General features: G+C 39.4%; 1 protein-coding gene across 8 annotated transcripts in view; it reads right to left on the reverse strand.

Moving 5' to 3' along the window:
* Positions 1-14065, reverse strand: part of KALRN (kalirin RhoGEF kinase) — a 527586-nt gene that overhangs the window by 279759 nt on the left and 233762 nt on the right. For all 8 annotated transcript variants that reach the window (XM_063341757.1, XM_063341758.1, XM_063341761.1 and 5 more), the window contains exon 8: positions 4303-4494. In XM_063341757.1, coding sequence (XP_063197827.1) covers positions 4303-4494 — 192 coding nt within the window. The remainder of the gene's footprint in view (positions 1-4302; positions 4495-14065) is intronic.

A 14065-nucleotide genomic window follows, 5' to 3' on the forward strand; every position in this document is an offset into this window, starting at 1 on the left:
TTTGCGCCTCTGATCCAATCCAAAAGTAACTTTAAAGTGATGATCTATGCTTACTCCTGACTCACAACCTATCCACCTAAGTTGCAAATTCTGTATTAGGTCAGCTAATAATATATTCTCAGACTGCTTATTAGCTTTCCTCAGGGACTGCGATGCTGTATCACATGGTTGCTCCAAAACCCAGATAAGACATTTTCTAGTCCGTATTTCTCCACATTTTTTGCACAGTCCTTGCTTACAGCTTGCTAGGCCCCTGCGTGGAAGCTGCAGGCTAACCAGGGTGGTTCCCCTAGACCCCAGGGAAATTAAAACCAAACTCTAGCGTACTTGCATGTTCCAGAATGGCTGTGGGGAAAGATGGGAAAAAGGCCATGAAATTGTTTTCCTCAGTGAGCTATAATATCTTTTGATGCCCTGAATTTTTTGTATAAGGCTAATTGTATATTTCCTGTTGTTTCTGGAATTTTCCTTTCTAAAGTAGAAGTTATCTTAGTCTTATCCCTGCATTTTATAGCTATCAGCTGGCTTTTCCTTTCCTCCCTTTCCTCAAATTCTTCCTCTGTTTTTTCTTTTCCTCTCTTTTTCATTTCCTTTCCTCAAATAGGGGAGTTCAGGATGTGGTTAGAGAGATCCAGGCAGAGCTGAGAACAGTAGACTTCCTGGTCGGGGAGTAAGGTAATATGAAACAAACGGTCAGGGGTCAGTCTTCAGAGAATCAGCATAAATGTTCAGCATGTGCACCTAACACCTACTACCTTAAATAGTAATTCTGCTTGTGCGCTTCTGAGGGTAGACTCTGACACAGAAGTAATTGTTTGAGATCTCTTGGCTGATTCAAGACATTAATTTGTTCATTCTGACAGGATCCGTAAAGTGAGCATCTTATGAATACTTTAGTGCTCCTTCAGAGATTATATCCAAGAAAGGGAGGATACCTGGTATGTCTGCTTCCCCCATCTGGCAGTTAGTGGGCCAGAATCTCATCTGGTGTAAATCAGCACAGTTCTCACAAAATCACAGTGAGATAAGGCATGTTCTTCTACATTTTCTTGCAACTTTGAATAACCTCAGACATACCTAAAGATATAGAAGGATGTTTTCTTTTGCGCTAGAATATCTCCATGCTAGCATGAGAAAAGGAAAGGGGGAAAAAAAACACCAAAAAAAAGGGAAAAGAAGAAAAAAAAACTCCAACAAATGAGATTTGTAGCAGGTTGAATTAAGGGACATTTGGGAAACACCTCCACTGAATATCCTTAGTTGCACCTTGACTAAGGAGTTTAGTTGTTTGGAGTTTAGTTTACTGGCTTTTGATCAAATACATGTGCTGAAGGAAGCCTGGCTGGAGGTTAAATTGTCAAGATTTGCCTCTCTTCTTTCCTTTTTTCCTTTTCTTTTATTTGCTCTTTTCTTGAAGATGGTATAGTATGTAGAAATTGTGTTTAAAAAATTAAGGCAGACACATGCCTGCACACACACACACACACAAAAAGAAGCAGCAGAAAGAAACAAAGGGGAAAAAAAAAGAAAAAAGCTTTGATCCAGGAATTCATTCAGCCAAGTTCCATTCAACATGCCACATGTATCTGCTGTAAGAGCCAGGAAAGCACTGTGATTTTCAGGCACGTGAAGACAGATGTGAGGTTCAATTCCCAGCAGGGTTGACTCAGCTTTTCATCCTTCCAAGCCAGACAAATTGTATTCTGTGTAGTTTTCTGTGTGGGGTCTTTAGGAAGAGACCTTGAAAAAGAAGTTGCTTCCTGCTCAGCTTGCATATTAGAGAGACCGTAGGGCTTTTCATAAATCTCTGTCCCAAGCCAACAACTTCCTTGCGGGCTGGGGTGTGCCAAAGGCTGAAAGATTATGGTCCTAATAGACTTGCTTCCTGTTGGCATCACAGAGAACTTCAATCAATAGGAAGGCATGAACAAACAGACCGTAGCAGCTTATCGCACTGGAGAGGGAAAGACAATCTGCATATCAGATTGGTATGAGGGAAGCAGGGGTACACTGTGGGAGAAATGGTTGGATCTGTAGCAAAACTACCTTTACTGACAGAACAAAGGGAGCAAAAAAAGATCTGATCTGGGAAAGAGGAAATAGTGGGTTTATCTGCATCTTTGCTTCAGAGATTTAAGCCTTATTTATTACAAAATGATGAAGCCCTGATTTGAGTAAAAAAACCAAAACACTCTGGGTGATGCCAAATAATAAAGTCACATTTGGAATGAATGTTTGATAGACAACAGACTGAGTTATAGACCAAATCCAAACCACTTCATTTTTTATACTACACAGAGGTCAAACGACTAAATTATTAGCATTCAAGTCATTGGTTTATCCTACCAGAGTTACTAAAGCAAGACTGAAATTTTAGTCCTGGCAAATGGACACGCTGGCTCCCACATTTCTGTTCTGCAGCAGTCTGAGGTCGCAGGCTTCACATCAGCACTCATCTTCCACTGAGTTATCTCTTTTCGCAAGTGAAAAACTGCTATTTACAATTAGCAAATTCTCTTGTCTGCTTAGTAACGAGAAACTAGCTTCTGTCAGGCAGCACAAACTTCAGCTCCTTATGAAGAGGTGGCCAAGGCAGGACTGGGTTTTTTCAGACCCATCCATACAATTGTAAAAAAACAAACAAACAAAAAAAACCAAACAAACAAAAAAATAATAATAAAAAAAAAAACAAAAACGCAAGACCCAAAGCTGAAAGTGACATTAGTGTAGCTTATTTTCAAGTTAAGGCTGAGGCAAATACCCACTTTCACAGGGTTCAAAAGGTAGGAAGACAAAAACAAACAAACAAAAAAGAATCACCTCTAGCTTGACAGACAATTCAGGAGAGCTTTCTGTTTTATTGCTTTCATGCTATACAATACCTCAGCAGCTCCTCATAAATTGCAAAGATGAATAACACTTCAGAAAAAATTGGGGATTGCTCATAAAAAAAAAAAAAAAAGGAAAAAACCTGCAAACACAAACACCAAACAAACCAAAACAAACAAGAAAGACCTAATTCACTAATAAACCTTAAGCATTCTCATTGTGTCTATAGACTGGATATAAATTATTTTTTGATTTTTCTTTCTGAACACATGATGACTGACAGTTATCATCATGATGGCTACACCTAGACACTGCAATGCCCGTCGTACAGAGATGAAAGTACTTGTACTGGGCGTCTTAGTGTATCAATCCCATCGGAGTCACTGAGTGTGCTTACATGAGTAAGTGCCCAGTAGGGTGAGTAATTGCTCTATGCTATGGCCTGTTGTCAAGAGGAAACACAAAATAAAGAAAAATCTATTATAATTCCACGGTCAGAAACAAACAATAAAGAAAACCTTTACTCTTTGAGCTAAACTTTTCCATACATATATTCTGGTTTACGAGGCACAGTTCCTGGCTTATCAGTTATAATTTCTTCTTCAAACACTTGAAGTATGGGTCATTTTGTAAACATCAAGCTCACTCACTTAGTAGCTTTGATATTAACTACTTGGAAAAACAAGCACACAACAATACTGAAGAGAGCCCCAAAGCAGTGCTTTTCACTGGAAAATGAATGTAATCAACATATGATCAAAGTTGAACCATCACTGTTAAGTGGACTTGGTTTAAGTGTAAAAAAAGCAGAGTTTTATTCACTGACATATTTTAAATCTTTTGTAGCCATAAAATTATGGAACAATTTTGGTAGTTATTAAAGACACAAACCAGAGTTCAGGGACATGGAAAATTTTCTTGGTTGTTCCTAGCTGTCTCTGAAGTCTCTGCTTAGTGAGGTCTAACAAAGTTTGGGGCTATGGAGAGCACTGCAGGAGTAGGGAGTGGAATGAATTCCATAAGTTTCATTAACATTAATGCGCTTTGGCTCCTAGAAATTGTCTGCTGGTATGGGTCTATGTCATATGTGTGCATATTCCTGTGCACATAGCACGTACCATATATACATATCAGTGCAGATATATATTGTTTTCCTGACCATAATAATCCTGAATTTATCCACAGCACTGATGAACTATTAGGGAATAGAAATAAGACAGAACATTACTGTAGCAGTGCACTTCACTTATGATCAGATTCTTTCTCATCACTAAGGCACAAACATATTTTCGTACCCACTCAGGAAACACGGGCCAGTTTTTTGGGGGAAATGATACTTTTTAAGAAACTGATCCATGAGAACAAAGCTCTTAGCCTCACTGCATACAAGCCAAATGCCATCAGGTGATAATTGCAGAATCGTTGTTATCAAAGTAGCAGTGGATGATTTTGCCAGTCACGAAAGGAGCTCACCTGTTCAGCTTTCTGGTGAAAGACAGCAGACATGGCTAAGATGGTGCTGCGCTCATCCAGAGCAGCAGCAAAACTCTTCCACTCTTGATCCAGCTGGCTAGATATTTGTTTGATTTGCTGGGAAGCATAATGGCCTGCCTCGGAAAGCCTTGACGCAACAGACATGATCCGATTGATGTTGACATAAGCATTCTGAAAATTAAAAAGCACACATAAATAAAGAGAAGGAAGAACCGTGACCACCCTCTGCCTTCATTACACATTCCAAACACCATCGCTGGGAGTAAAGCCGAGCAGTTCAGTGAGAACAATCAACCACCCACTTAAATATACATGAATAGCAGGCATTCTACCTTCCACTCTAAAAATACATCCCTTGGGAATCTTTTCGCACATCTATGCCATTACCCAACACTGTTATCTACCCCCTCCCCTTGAATTTATTTATGTAAAACTAATTTGCCATACTTTAGCTATTTACTCACCTTTTAGGGTCTACTTATTGCTTCTATTTTATTCTTGATATTTCTGTGGCATTACTTCATATTTATGGATGCTATATCCACATATTCAGAAGTGGAATGTTTGCTTTCTGTCCTTTGAGAACACTCTGACAATCCTTTATAGACATGCAGTGTCAACAAATGGAAAAGTCTTACAGAATTTAAAAGAGCTCATAAGGATATTCCATAGAAATATAAGAGTTTCCATAGAAATGTCTATTAAATTATATTCTTCAGTTAAAATGTTATCTTTTCTGCAAGTTATTTTAAGCTGTTCTCCAGCAGAGATATCATTTAACTACATTCTGAATTTAGAAGGATTCAAAAAGCCTACTAAAAGGGTAATATTTTCTGTTCTTTCATAAGAATTTTCCATGATAGTTTTTATTCAGCCTTGAAGCAGTGGAAGGATCGCTTTTTCTCAAACTGACTTGTGGACAGCAATGTAATTGCATTACAATACCCCCGTTCTGCATAGGAATGTAAACATGAAAATAAATAGCCATCATGACAATGTCTTATAAAGAGGCACCATCAAAAGACAAGTGACAGCTGTCTTGCAGATTTCTGGAATGTCATTTGATGTAAGCACTTCTCCTTTCTCTTTCCTTCTCACCAGAGGAAAGGAACATCCCAGAATGTGAGATATTTTGCTAATGTTAACTCATTGCTTTCTTCTCTCCCAAAGTATTTCAAAAAGGCTTTAGTAATTTCAGAGAGTAGAATCCGTAAGACCCTTATGCACAAGGACAGACACAGCTCTGATGATTTTAACAGTATTACTCATGGGCAAATAATAAATCAGAGGTGGAAATGTTTGTTGGAGCAGGATCTCATCATAGTGAGTGGGATCACAATGTGGAAAGATATCTGCCAATCCAAACACGAAACACAACAGAGCACTGCCAAGGCAGGCACAGGTCCAAACTAAGTTGTGAAGCAGAGCAAAGTGTGTCTGCAAAGTGTGTGGGATAGCTACGAAGTACACTCATCATACCTGTAGGTGCTAAAGGAAAGAAGGATGGGGCCACAGCCCTTACAGCCTCTCTGTTCTCCCTGGTAGAACCATGACTGTGACAGCTGTCACATAAATAACACAGATATAAAGAAACACTCAGCCTGCAGTTTTATTCCCCCCACACCCCATATAGCCTTTTCTTAAAAACTGGATTTCTCTCAAAATCATCACATTAATTTTAAAGAACTAAAAATATTTTTTTTTTCAGTACAATTAGAAAAACCGATCAAAATTGTTCTGGAGTTTTAAGTATGCTAAAAAAGATAGTATGATTCGGAACTCTGACCACCAGCCACAGTCAAACACTTCTTTGTGTCCCTCTAGGTTAGAGACTGAAATTTAGACTAAATATTTAAGCCTTTCTCCCAGAAAGTCTTCGTGACTAAGCCTCAGCCAAGATCATTTTGCAATATTTCAGGTCAGCTCGTCTGGTGGAAAGAGTGTAGCATCACTACAGTTGCTAGAGCTTGCTGAGTTGCACCAAATGAAGACATGGAACTTCGCTGTGTTTGAAGGAAAAGCAAAGATCCTGAAGAAGTTTTGATTTAATGTGAAAAATAGTTGCTTTCATCTTGCTTTTATTTATCTATTTATTTTCCTGCAGAATTATCTCAGCCCTTGTAATGCAATGAGCATAGGGGAAAACAACTTTGAATTCCTTCCTTCCCCATAGCTACAGTATATAGATATATTAACTAGTAGAATGGTAAAAGTAAGATTAGTTGAAATACAGAAGATGTTCTTAGAGTCTGTTTTATAAGTTAGGGAGATTTATATATTATTATGTCTATTTGTTATATTTTTATACAGAGATGAGGCTTTTCATTGATGAAATTTCACTTTCCTAGCTGAGAATTTTTCACGGAAGAGTACCTGTCCTTTAGCCAGTCCAATAACTCCATACCTTTTCCAGCACAAAGCAAGGAGCAGTTTGGGAGTCGCCTGCTCACACCTCCATTCTTAGTGCACCAAGTGGAACTGGCTCAGGAAAAAGACTCCTGAGCTTCCCCTGTTGCTTTCTGAGCAATAAATAGATTCAAGTGCAATATAACATGTGACGTGGTCTTCCATATAGCTCCAACAGGTATTGCAATGGGGATACCTCCTAGTTCTGGATGCGTGCACGCTTCATCTCTGCTTTATCTGTCCCACCTCAACGAAGCAGAGGCACTGAAGTGTGGCTTCAACATATAAGACTTGTCCAAGGTCTCATAGAAAAGCAAGACAGAGCAAACACTTGGCTAAAGGTCTGGAACTCAGGATAGCACATCCTACCAGACATAACATATTTTACAGTCTCAGGACTGTTACCCAGTGTCACTATTACTGGGAAAGATGGGAGCTCAGGAAAAAACTGGGTAAGATGGGATCTCTGTTGTGGATTGTGGTAAAACGCAATATGGCGTTACGGCGCTTCAGAATTTAGTTTCAGGAGAAAAACATTTAATTGATCACAATCCAAGAAATGCAAGACATTTCAATTCTACCTTGAAGAAGAATAAAATTGTAAGCAACTTTCTCATCTTTATCTGCCAATATGTGATGTTCTGAGTAAAACTGAACAAAAATCCGCGTTGCCAAGAGTCAACTGTTGACATTTCACAAAGTTAAACCTTCCTTTCTCTCCGATTTGTTCATCTCTAAAAATTGAGGTTTTTAAAAACTGAGATATTTCTATCTCACTACTTTATAGATCTTTTTATCCTAATAGGAAATAGATTAAATAGAGAAACCAATGTCTGTGACTATTTTTCCTTAAGGCTGGAAAATCCAATACTAGTAGGTTCATAGAGAGTCTCATTTCAAATACAACCTAAGGCCTCATTTTTTTTTATTTTTTTTTTTTTTTTTTTTCAAAACAGGGAGGTGTCCCCAAAGAGGATTGCAAGGGATCACTGATGTATGGCTATATAGGACTACAGTAGGTCAAACAATGACAAAACAATATATTAATGCCTAGAAGTAAGGGTAAAAACACTTCAATTGACATTCTGTTGTAGTGACGCTAGGATACACCCAAGTTTTGGATAATATATTTAATTTATCATTGAAATACCTTTATTCTACATGTATTTCCAGACTTTCTAAAAAACACTCCCCATGCTGGAGTTAATTTTTCATTGACTTTATTTCAGCTTTGAAACTTTAGTCATAAAAGGGGATTTTTGCCTTCTAAAGATCACTTGACTAGCAAACAAAAGAAACATTTCCCCACAGGTACATCAGCATCATGATATGTAAGAGTTTCTTTTACAGTTTAGGAAAGCCTTGTGCAATGCCTTGCAAGTGCACATACCCCTCTTTGTCCACCAATTCTTAATCTGTTTCTGTCACCTAAACAAAGCTTTGATTCTGGTCATCATTGTCAAGAACACAGCTGTTCCTCCCAGCGCAAGCGATCACTGCTAAGGTCCCTAACACTTGGTAGGATAACAGCCCCCAGTCTCAGCAATGAGCACTGACAGTAGCGGAGTTTCAATTGTGGAATGATCTCCCATAGGGAAATACAGTAATTCAGCCCTGATCATCTAGTGGGCATGCTGGGAGACCTTCCCTCCTAATTAAACCCTCCAACTCTAGCTGGAACAATACTTTCTTCTAATACACGTATAAAAAGAGTACCTCACACTCACAAAAGAAAAATGAGCAGTGAGAAGCATTAAATCTGCAAGGAACTTGGCTGTGTTCATCTCATTTCCTAGAGAACTAGTTGAGATATTGTGACGGCAAGCAACAAAGGTGGGCTTCAAGAGAAGGGTCTTGCAGATTAATTGAAGGTGAAATTTGATTGTTGAAGGGTTCTTCTTTAAAATAAAATAAAAAAAAAAAAATAGCCAGCTTGCACGGTGTTCCTGTGAGTTTATAAACCATCTGTGAAACGAACCTAACATATAAATCCAAAGCAGAATGTTTCAGCGACAAAATAAACTCATGAGATATCTTTAAGACCTTTAAGTTTCTATAACAAGGCAAATTATATGTAGCCTGTTGCAGAATAATATTGGATGGCATTTTAGCTCAGCCTACGTACAGAAAAATATCGTTCATTTTAGATAAATGAAGGGAATTTTCAACAGACATCATTAGCCTTTACATGATCATTGTAACGTGTTTGAAAGATATTGTGACTTTCTTAGGGCAACATGTATCTCCATCTAGTGTCAGACAGCTAACTCCCTGACAGCAGGATAGGCAGCAACGCTAGCTCTGAACACTGCCATTTTTATCCATGTCCCACACAAAATGATAACTCATTCTTTAAGGAGGTTAACAGATCCACGCATAAAAAAAGTCCGGCCAAAGGAGATATGAATAAGTTCAGTCGGAACAAATGGCACGTATACCATGTATCCAAGTGCAGAGCTACAACCAGTATGCTTTGTGTCATATTGAAACTGCTTTTTTTCTCTAGTGAATTTACTAGATTATTGAGATCACTCACAAAGTGTTGCAGCTAAATATTCATCTTCGTGAAAAGTATTATTGCTTCAGCATAAACATTATACAGCTGTGATAAAAGATTAACACAATTTATTTGCAACCTGAAATGAAAACAAGCACTGCCTTGAATGACAGAAAAAAATATCTGTGGTCCTTGTTTGAGAGAAAAACACCACACTACAGTTTATTACCTCAAATACATGACTTCTCCACCTCCCACATTGTTAATTTAAAAGGAAGAATTATTATTGTAAAAAACAGAGTAACAAATTGTTTTTCTAAGAAGGAGCTTTGGTCACAGCATGCCTATAGAGATGTACAGGAAGAGCCTGTGGCAAAAGGCATGATCCAATAAAAATTTAGAGAGTGCACTTTCTAGAGGAACTGAAGAGAATATTTTAACTATTATTAGTTATGCCAGGCTCAAAGGACACTAGGCATAGTGTAAAGAAGAAAAAAAAAAAAAAAATCAAAACAAAACACCTTAGAGATCCAAGATCTGATCCAACTTCCACTGAAGTCTGTAGGGTTTTTCCCTGCAAAATACATAGCCATCCTCAGCTACATTGTCCTCCTCCATATCTTCTCTCAATACTAAATTTTAATGTATCGACAAAACAAAACAAACTCCAAAAGGCATGAACAACCTCAAGCCCCATAACCAATAAGAGTGCTTGAAGTTTTTGTTATTTTGTTACTCAGATTCATGATAGCAGAACTACTCTCAATCCAACTGTTGCTGGGACTAATATATTGCATTAAAAAAGACATAGCTAAATTACAAAGCAGATTTCTAGAAAATCACAACTATAAAGCAAATTCCCAGAGTAAACGTTTATAGTGTGCTCTAGTTCACCCTTGAGACTCGGAAAACAAAAGATTTATATATATATAAATACAAAAAAAATGCAGCACCATTTTACTGGGTTTGAAGAGTCATTCTTCTTGAACCAACCTCATGTCTTGAGCCCAAACCATGGTAGCTAAATATTAGCAGCTAATGTTAGCCAATTAACATTAGAGAGCTTGAAGGCTAATCAGATACAAATCTGATGTGAACGTTTTAATTTATTAAAATTCACCAGAATCTCGTGTTTTCAGACTTGGGTGGGTCACAATACTCTACCTGGGAATGCAAATAGATGTGATGGTAATAACCTCCCATTCTCTGGTATAGAAACAGGAGAGGCTTCCTGTCATTTTCTGTTTGCAGCCAAGGTTATTCCATGAAGACATTAAGTAATACTGGATTATAAACACAAATGAGTATATACCTAATAGTAAATTCACCAGAGCTATAGTTTTCTCTCTAACACCTTCTGCATTATGTTACTTAATCCTTAACTTCACAAATATTTATCAGTAGGTAACTTAACGGAAGAAAATTCTTGATGTGCAGAAGTAATTTAAGTATATAAATATTGTAGGAGTAGAGTCTTTGGCAACAGACTGCAAGGCAAAGATCATTTCTTCCTTTGAAAGTGTATAACACCTAGAACAGTGACCTAAATCTCCTATTCTTACTGCAGTATAAATATTACCAAATAACATGCACTAGCCATTTTCCAACAGTCTCCAACAGAAATCAAATGGTAGCATGAACAACTGAATGAAGATGTTGCCATAGAAGTAAGACAGTTGAATGAAGGCAGTTGTGCAGTAGCAATAGCACATTATGTATTTCTAACATCAGTGACTGTAGTTTTTGTAGAGACTGTATTAGAGAAAAAAAACCAACAAACCCACATAATCATACTGTGCATCAGAGAACCTGGCACAACATACAGACCTTGTATATCTCGCCTCAAGAAGTTACAGTTAGCCGTGGTGGTTCTTTCCCACTAGTTTCTCAATTATCAGCAAGACCCACCTGCACTAAAGTGTTGCTATGCATGAAACAGACCTGATTCGTATTTCTAGCCCCACTTCTCTGTCAACCAAAGTATGGCTCAGATTGCTGTGTAGGCTTGTGGTATGTCCTACCACTACGTTCACGGTCATCATCACCCAGCTTTCTCTGGTTTTGCTTCATTCAGGTAAGTCGATCTGTTCCGAGTTCATTGCCGACCATCACTGGCTCTTGCCTTGAACAAATGCAGGGGCTTCATCCTTGCTACAGAGCCTCTTCACCCAGGCTTGCATAGAGTTCTTGTGCGTGCCAAGAGACAAAACTACCATCTACCACAGGAGCTGGGCTGTGGCCAGGAAGGGGTCATTTTCGTTTCAGTCTCCTCTTGCTCTTCCTGCATGCTTTACCACAAATGGAGTGACTAGTATAGAATCATAGAATTGTTGAGGTTGGAAGGGACCTTTAAGATCATCGAGTCCAACCTTTAGCCTACCCTGACAAGAGCCACTTCTAAACCATGTCCCTCAGTGCCCCATCTACCCTTTTTTTAAACACCTCCAGAGATGGTGAATCCACCACCTCCCTGGGCAGCCTATTCCAATGTTTAATAACCCTTTCAGTGAAAAAATGTCTCCTAATATCTAATCTAAACCTCCCCTGACGTAACTCGAACCCGTTTCCCCTCGTCCTATCACTTGTCACCAGGGAGAAGAGGTCAGCCCCCATCTCTCTACAACCTCCTTTCAGGTAGTTGTAGAGGGTGATAAGGTCTCCCCTCAGCCTCCTCTTCTCCAGGCTAAACAACCCCAGCTCCCTCAGTCGTTCTTCGTAAGGTTTGTCCTCCAGACCCCTCACCAGCTTTGTAGCCCTTCTCTGGACACGCTCCAACACCTCAATGTCCCTCTTGTAGCGAGGGGCCCAAAACTGAACGCAGTACTCGAGGTGGGGCCTCACCAGTGCCGAGTACAGGGGGATGATCACTTCCCTAGTCCGGCTCACCACACTATTCCTGATACAGGCTAGGATGCTGTTGGCCTTCTTGGCCACCTGGGCACACTGCTGGCTCATATTCAGCCGGCTGTCAACCAACACCCCCAGGTCCTTTTCTGCCGGGCTGCTTTCGAGCCACTCTGCCCCAATCCTGTAGCGCTGCATGGGGTTGTTGTGACCCAAGTGCAGGACCCGGCACTTGGCCTTGTTGAACCTCATACCATTGGTCTCAGCCCATCGATCCAGCCTGTCCAGATCCCTCATTTAGATTTAATAAAAAAAATAAAAAAGAAAAAGAAAAAGTGTAGTCCTGAGTTGCATCTGTATCCTGTAATATTTATATAGTCTTTTTTATCCTGACTTTGCCATACTGTCAATAATAAAACCATAATTTGTTACGTAACCTCTGTTCAACAACTGAAATCTGCTGAAGAATTTTTTGAAAAAGTTCCAACTGAACAAGTATAGCACAAGAATTTTTTAAAATAGAAATCAAAGTTGAATGAACTGTGCCTGTTTGCTGTATGAATCGATGTTGATCCAAAACCACAAGGAAGACATCACCCCATCATCAGAAGGGATTCTAGCTCCAAAATTCAACTAAAGCTAAAAGAAAAGTAGCAAATGGAAAATGACATACAGGCGTACTGCTCTCTGAATTATATTCCTATAAGGAGGATTATCTGAGAACACATATATACCCTTTGGCATATCTGTTATATTGTGGGGTTCCTCCATAATCATTTCTTTCAGTCCAATGACTTAGAGGAGAGTTGAGTGCCATCTCTCACCATACTTAAAGGTTGAAAGTAAAAGGTACCCAGTATTCATGCCGTTCTCCATAGATCCTCTATGCTAAAGAGATGGAGTAGACAATCTTCTTTGTAAACTGATTCATGATGACTGTATGGGCTTCCGTACGACTATACATGTGTGTGGGTTATACTGGAGACAGTACAAAATGGGAGGCACGTCATCTGTTGCACTCTTTCCCCTTGGCCAAAGAGGTCTCTCTCCTGGGCAGCTCTATTAGACAGGGGTTTGGCAGCACTGAGATGGTGAGGTGGCACAGCTGCGAGCCACAGTACAGCCAATGAGAGGCTGCCCCCAGAAGCTCCCCCAAGGTCTTTGCAAATGTCTCATTTCCTTGCATTCCTCATTCCCAAAAGTTCACTTGGGGACAGATGGAAGAAGAACAGAGGAAAATAATTTTTCTTCCATTAGGTGGCACCCTCCTTGTTACTCGTTAATTTACTATTAACAACAATTATCTCTTTCCAAGTTTAGCTCCCAGTTAGTTTAAGAAAATATTACCAGACAGTACCACAAAAAGAATAAAGGGAGGTCCTCCAGCTTGACTCTTCTAATGGTGTTTTCTGAACAATTATGACTGACTTTGCATCTTTCATATGTCAAATGACTTAATGCACTAACCTCCAGGACCCATTTATTTGTTAGGATTCTGTGAGCACCTGTGTTATATGGAGGCCATGCTATCCTGTATTTTGCTAGATGGCATTGTGATGGCAAGCTTAACTCTCAGGTGCCTGGAGCCTGTTTTTCAGTGGTTCTTTCAATTATAATCACAATACATACATTAATAGACATTATAAACATTTCTCATCTTCCACTGTTATGCAATGCCCTAGCGAGGCACAGTGCTTTAGTGAGGAATAGCTAGGTAGGTGGAAATGGTGAGTGGAATTCAGGTCAGAGAAGTTAATTACCTGATCTGGAATTTGGCCAGAACACCAGAGTTAACACCTGTGATCTTATGAAAGTGGTGTACAGTCTTTAATGACCTCAGGTAGTTGGGACCTCTTTTTCACATTTCAGGCAGCTGCTCTCCAGTCCCTTGCCCTTTGGCGGCTTAGAAGGGTGTGGCTCTCTAGTGACTTCCACCACCAACTTAAATGTCTACCACCACCTCTGAGGTCTCAGCCCCAGTGCAACAGCGGCCTG

The sequence above is a fragment of the Chroicocephalus ridibundus genome, chromosome 7, assembly GCF_963924245.1.
Source record: "Chroicocephalus ridibundus chromosome 7, bChrRid1.1, whole genome shotgun sequence".
Classification (NCBI taxonomy): Eukaryota; Metazoa; Chordata; class Aves; order Charadriiformes; family Laridae; genus Chroicocephalus; species Chroicocephalus ridibundus.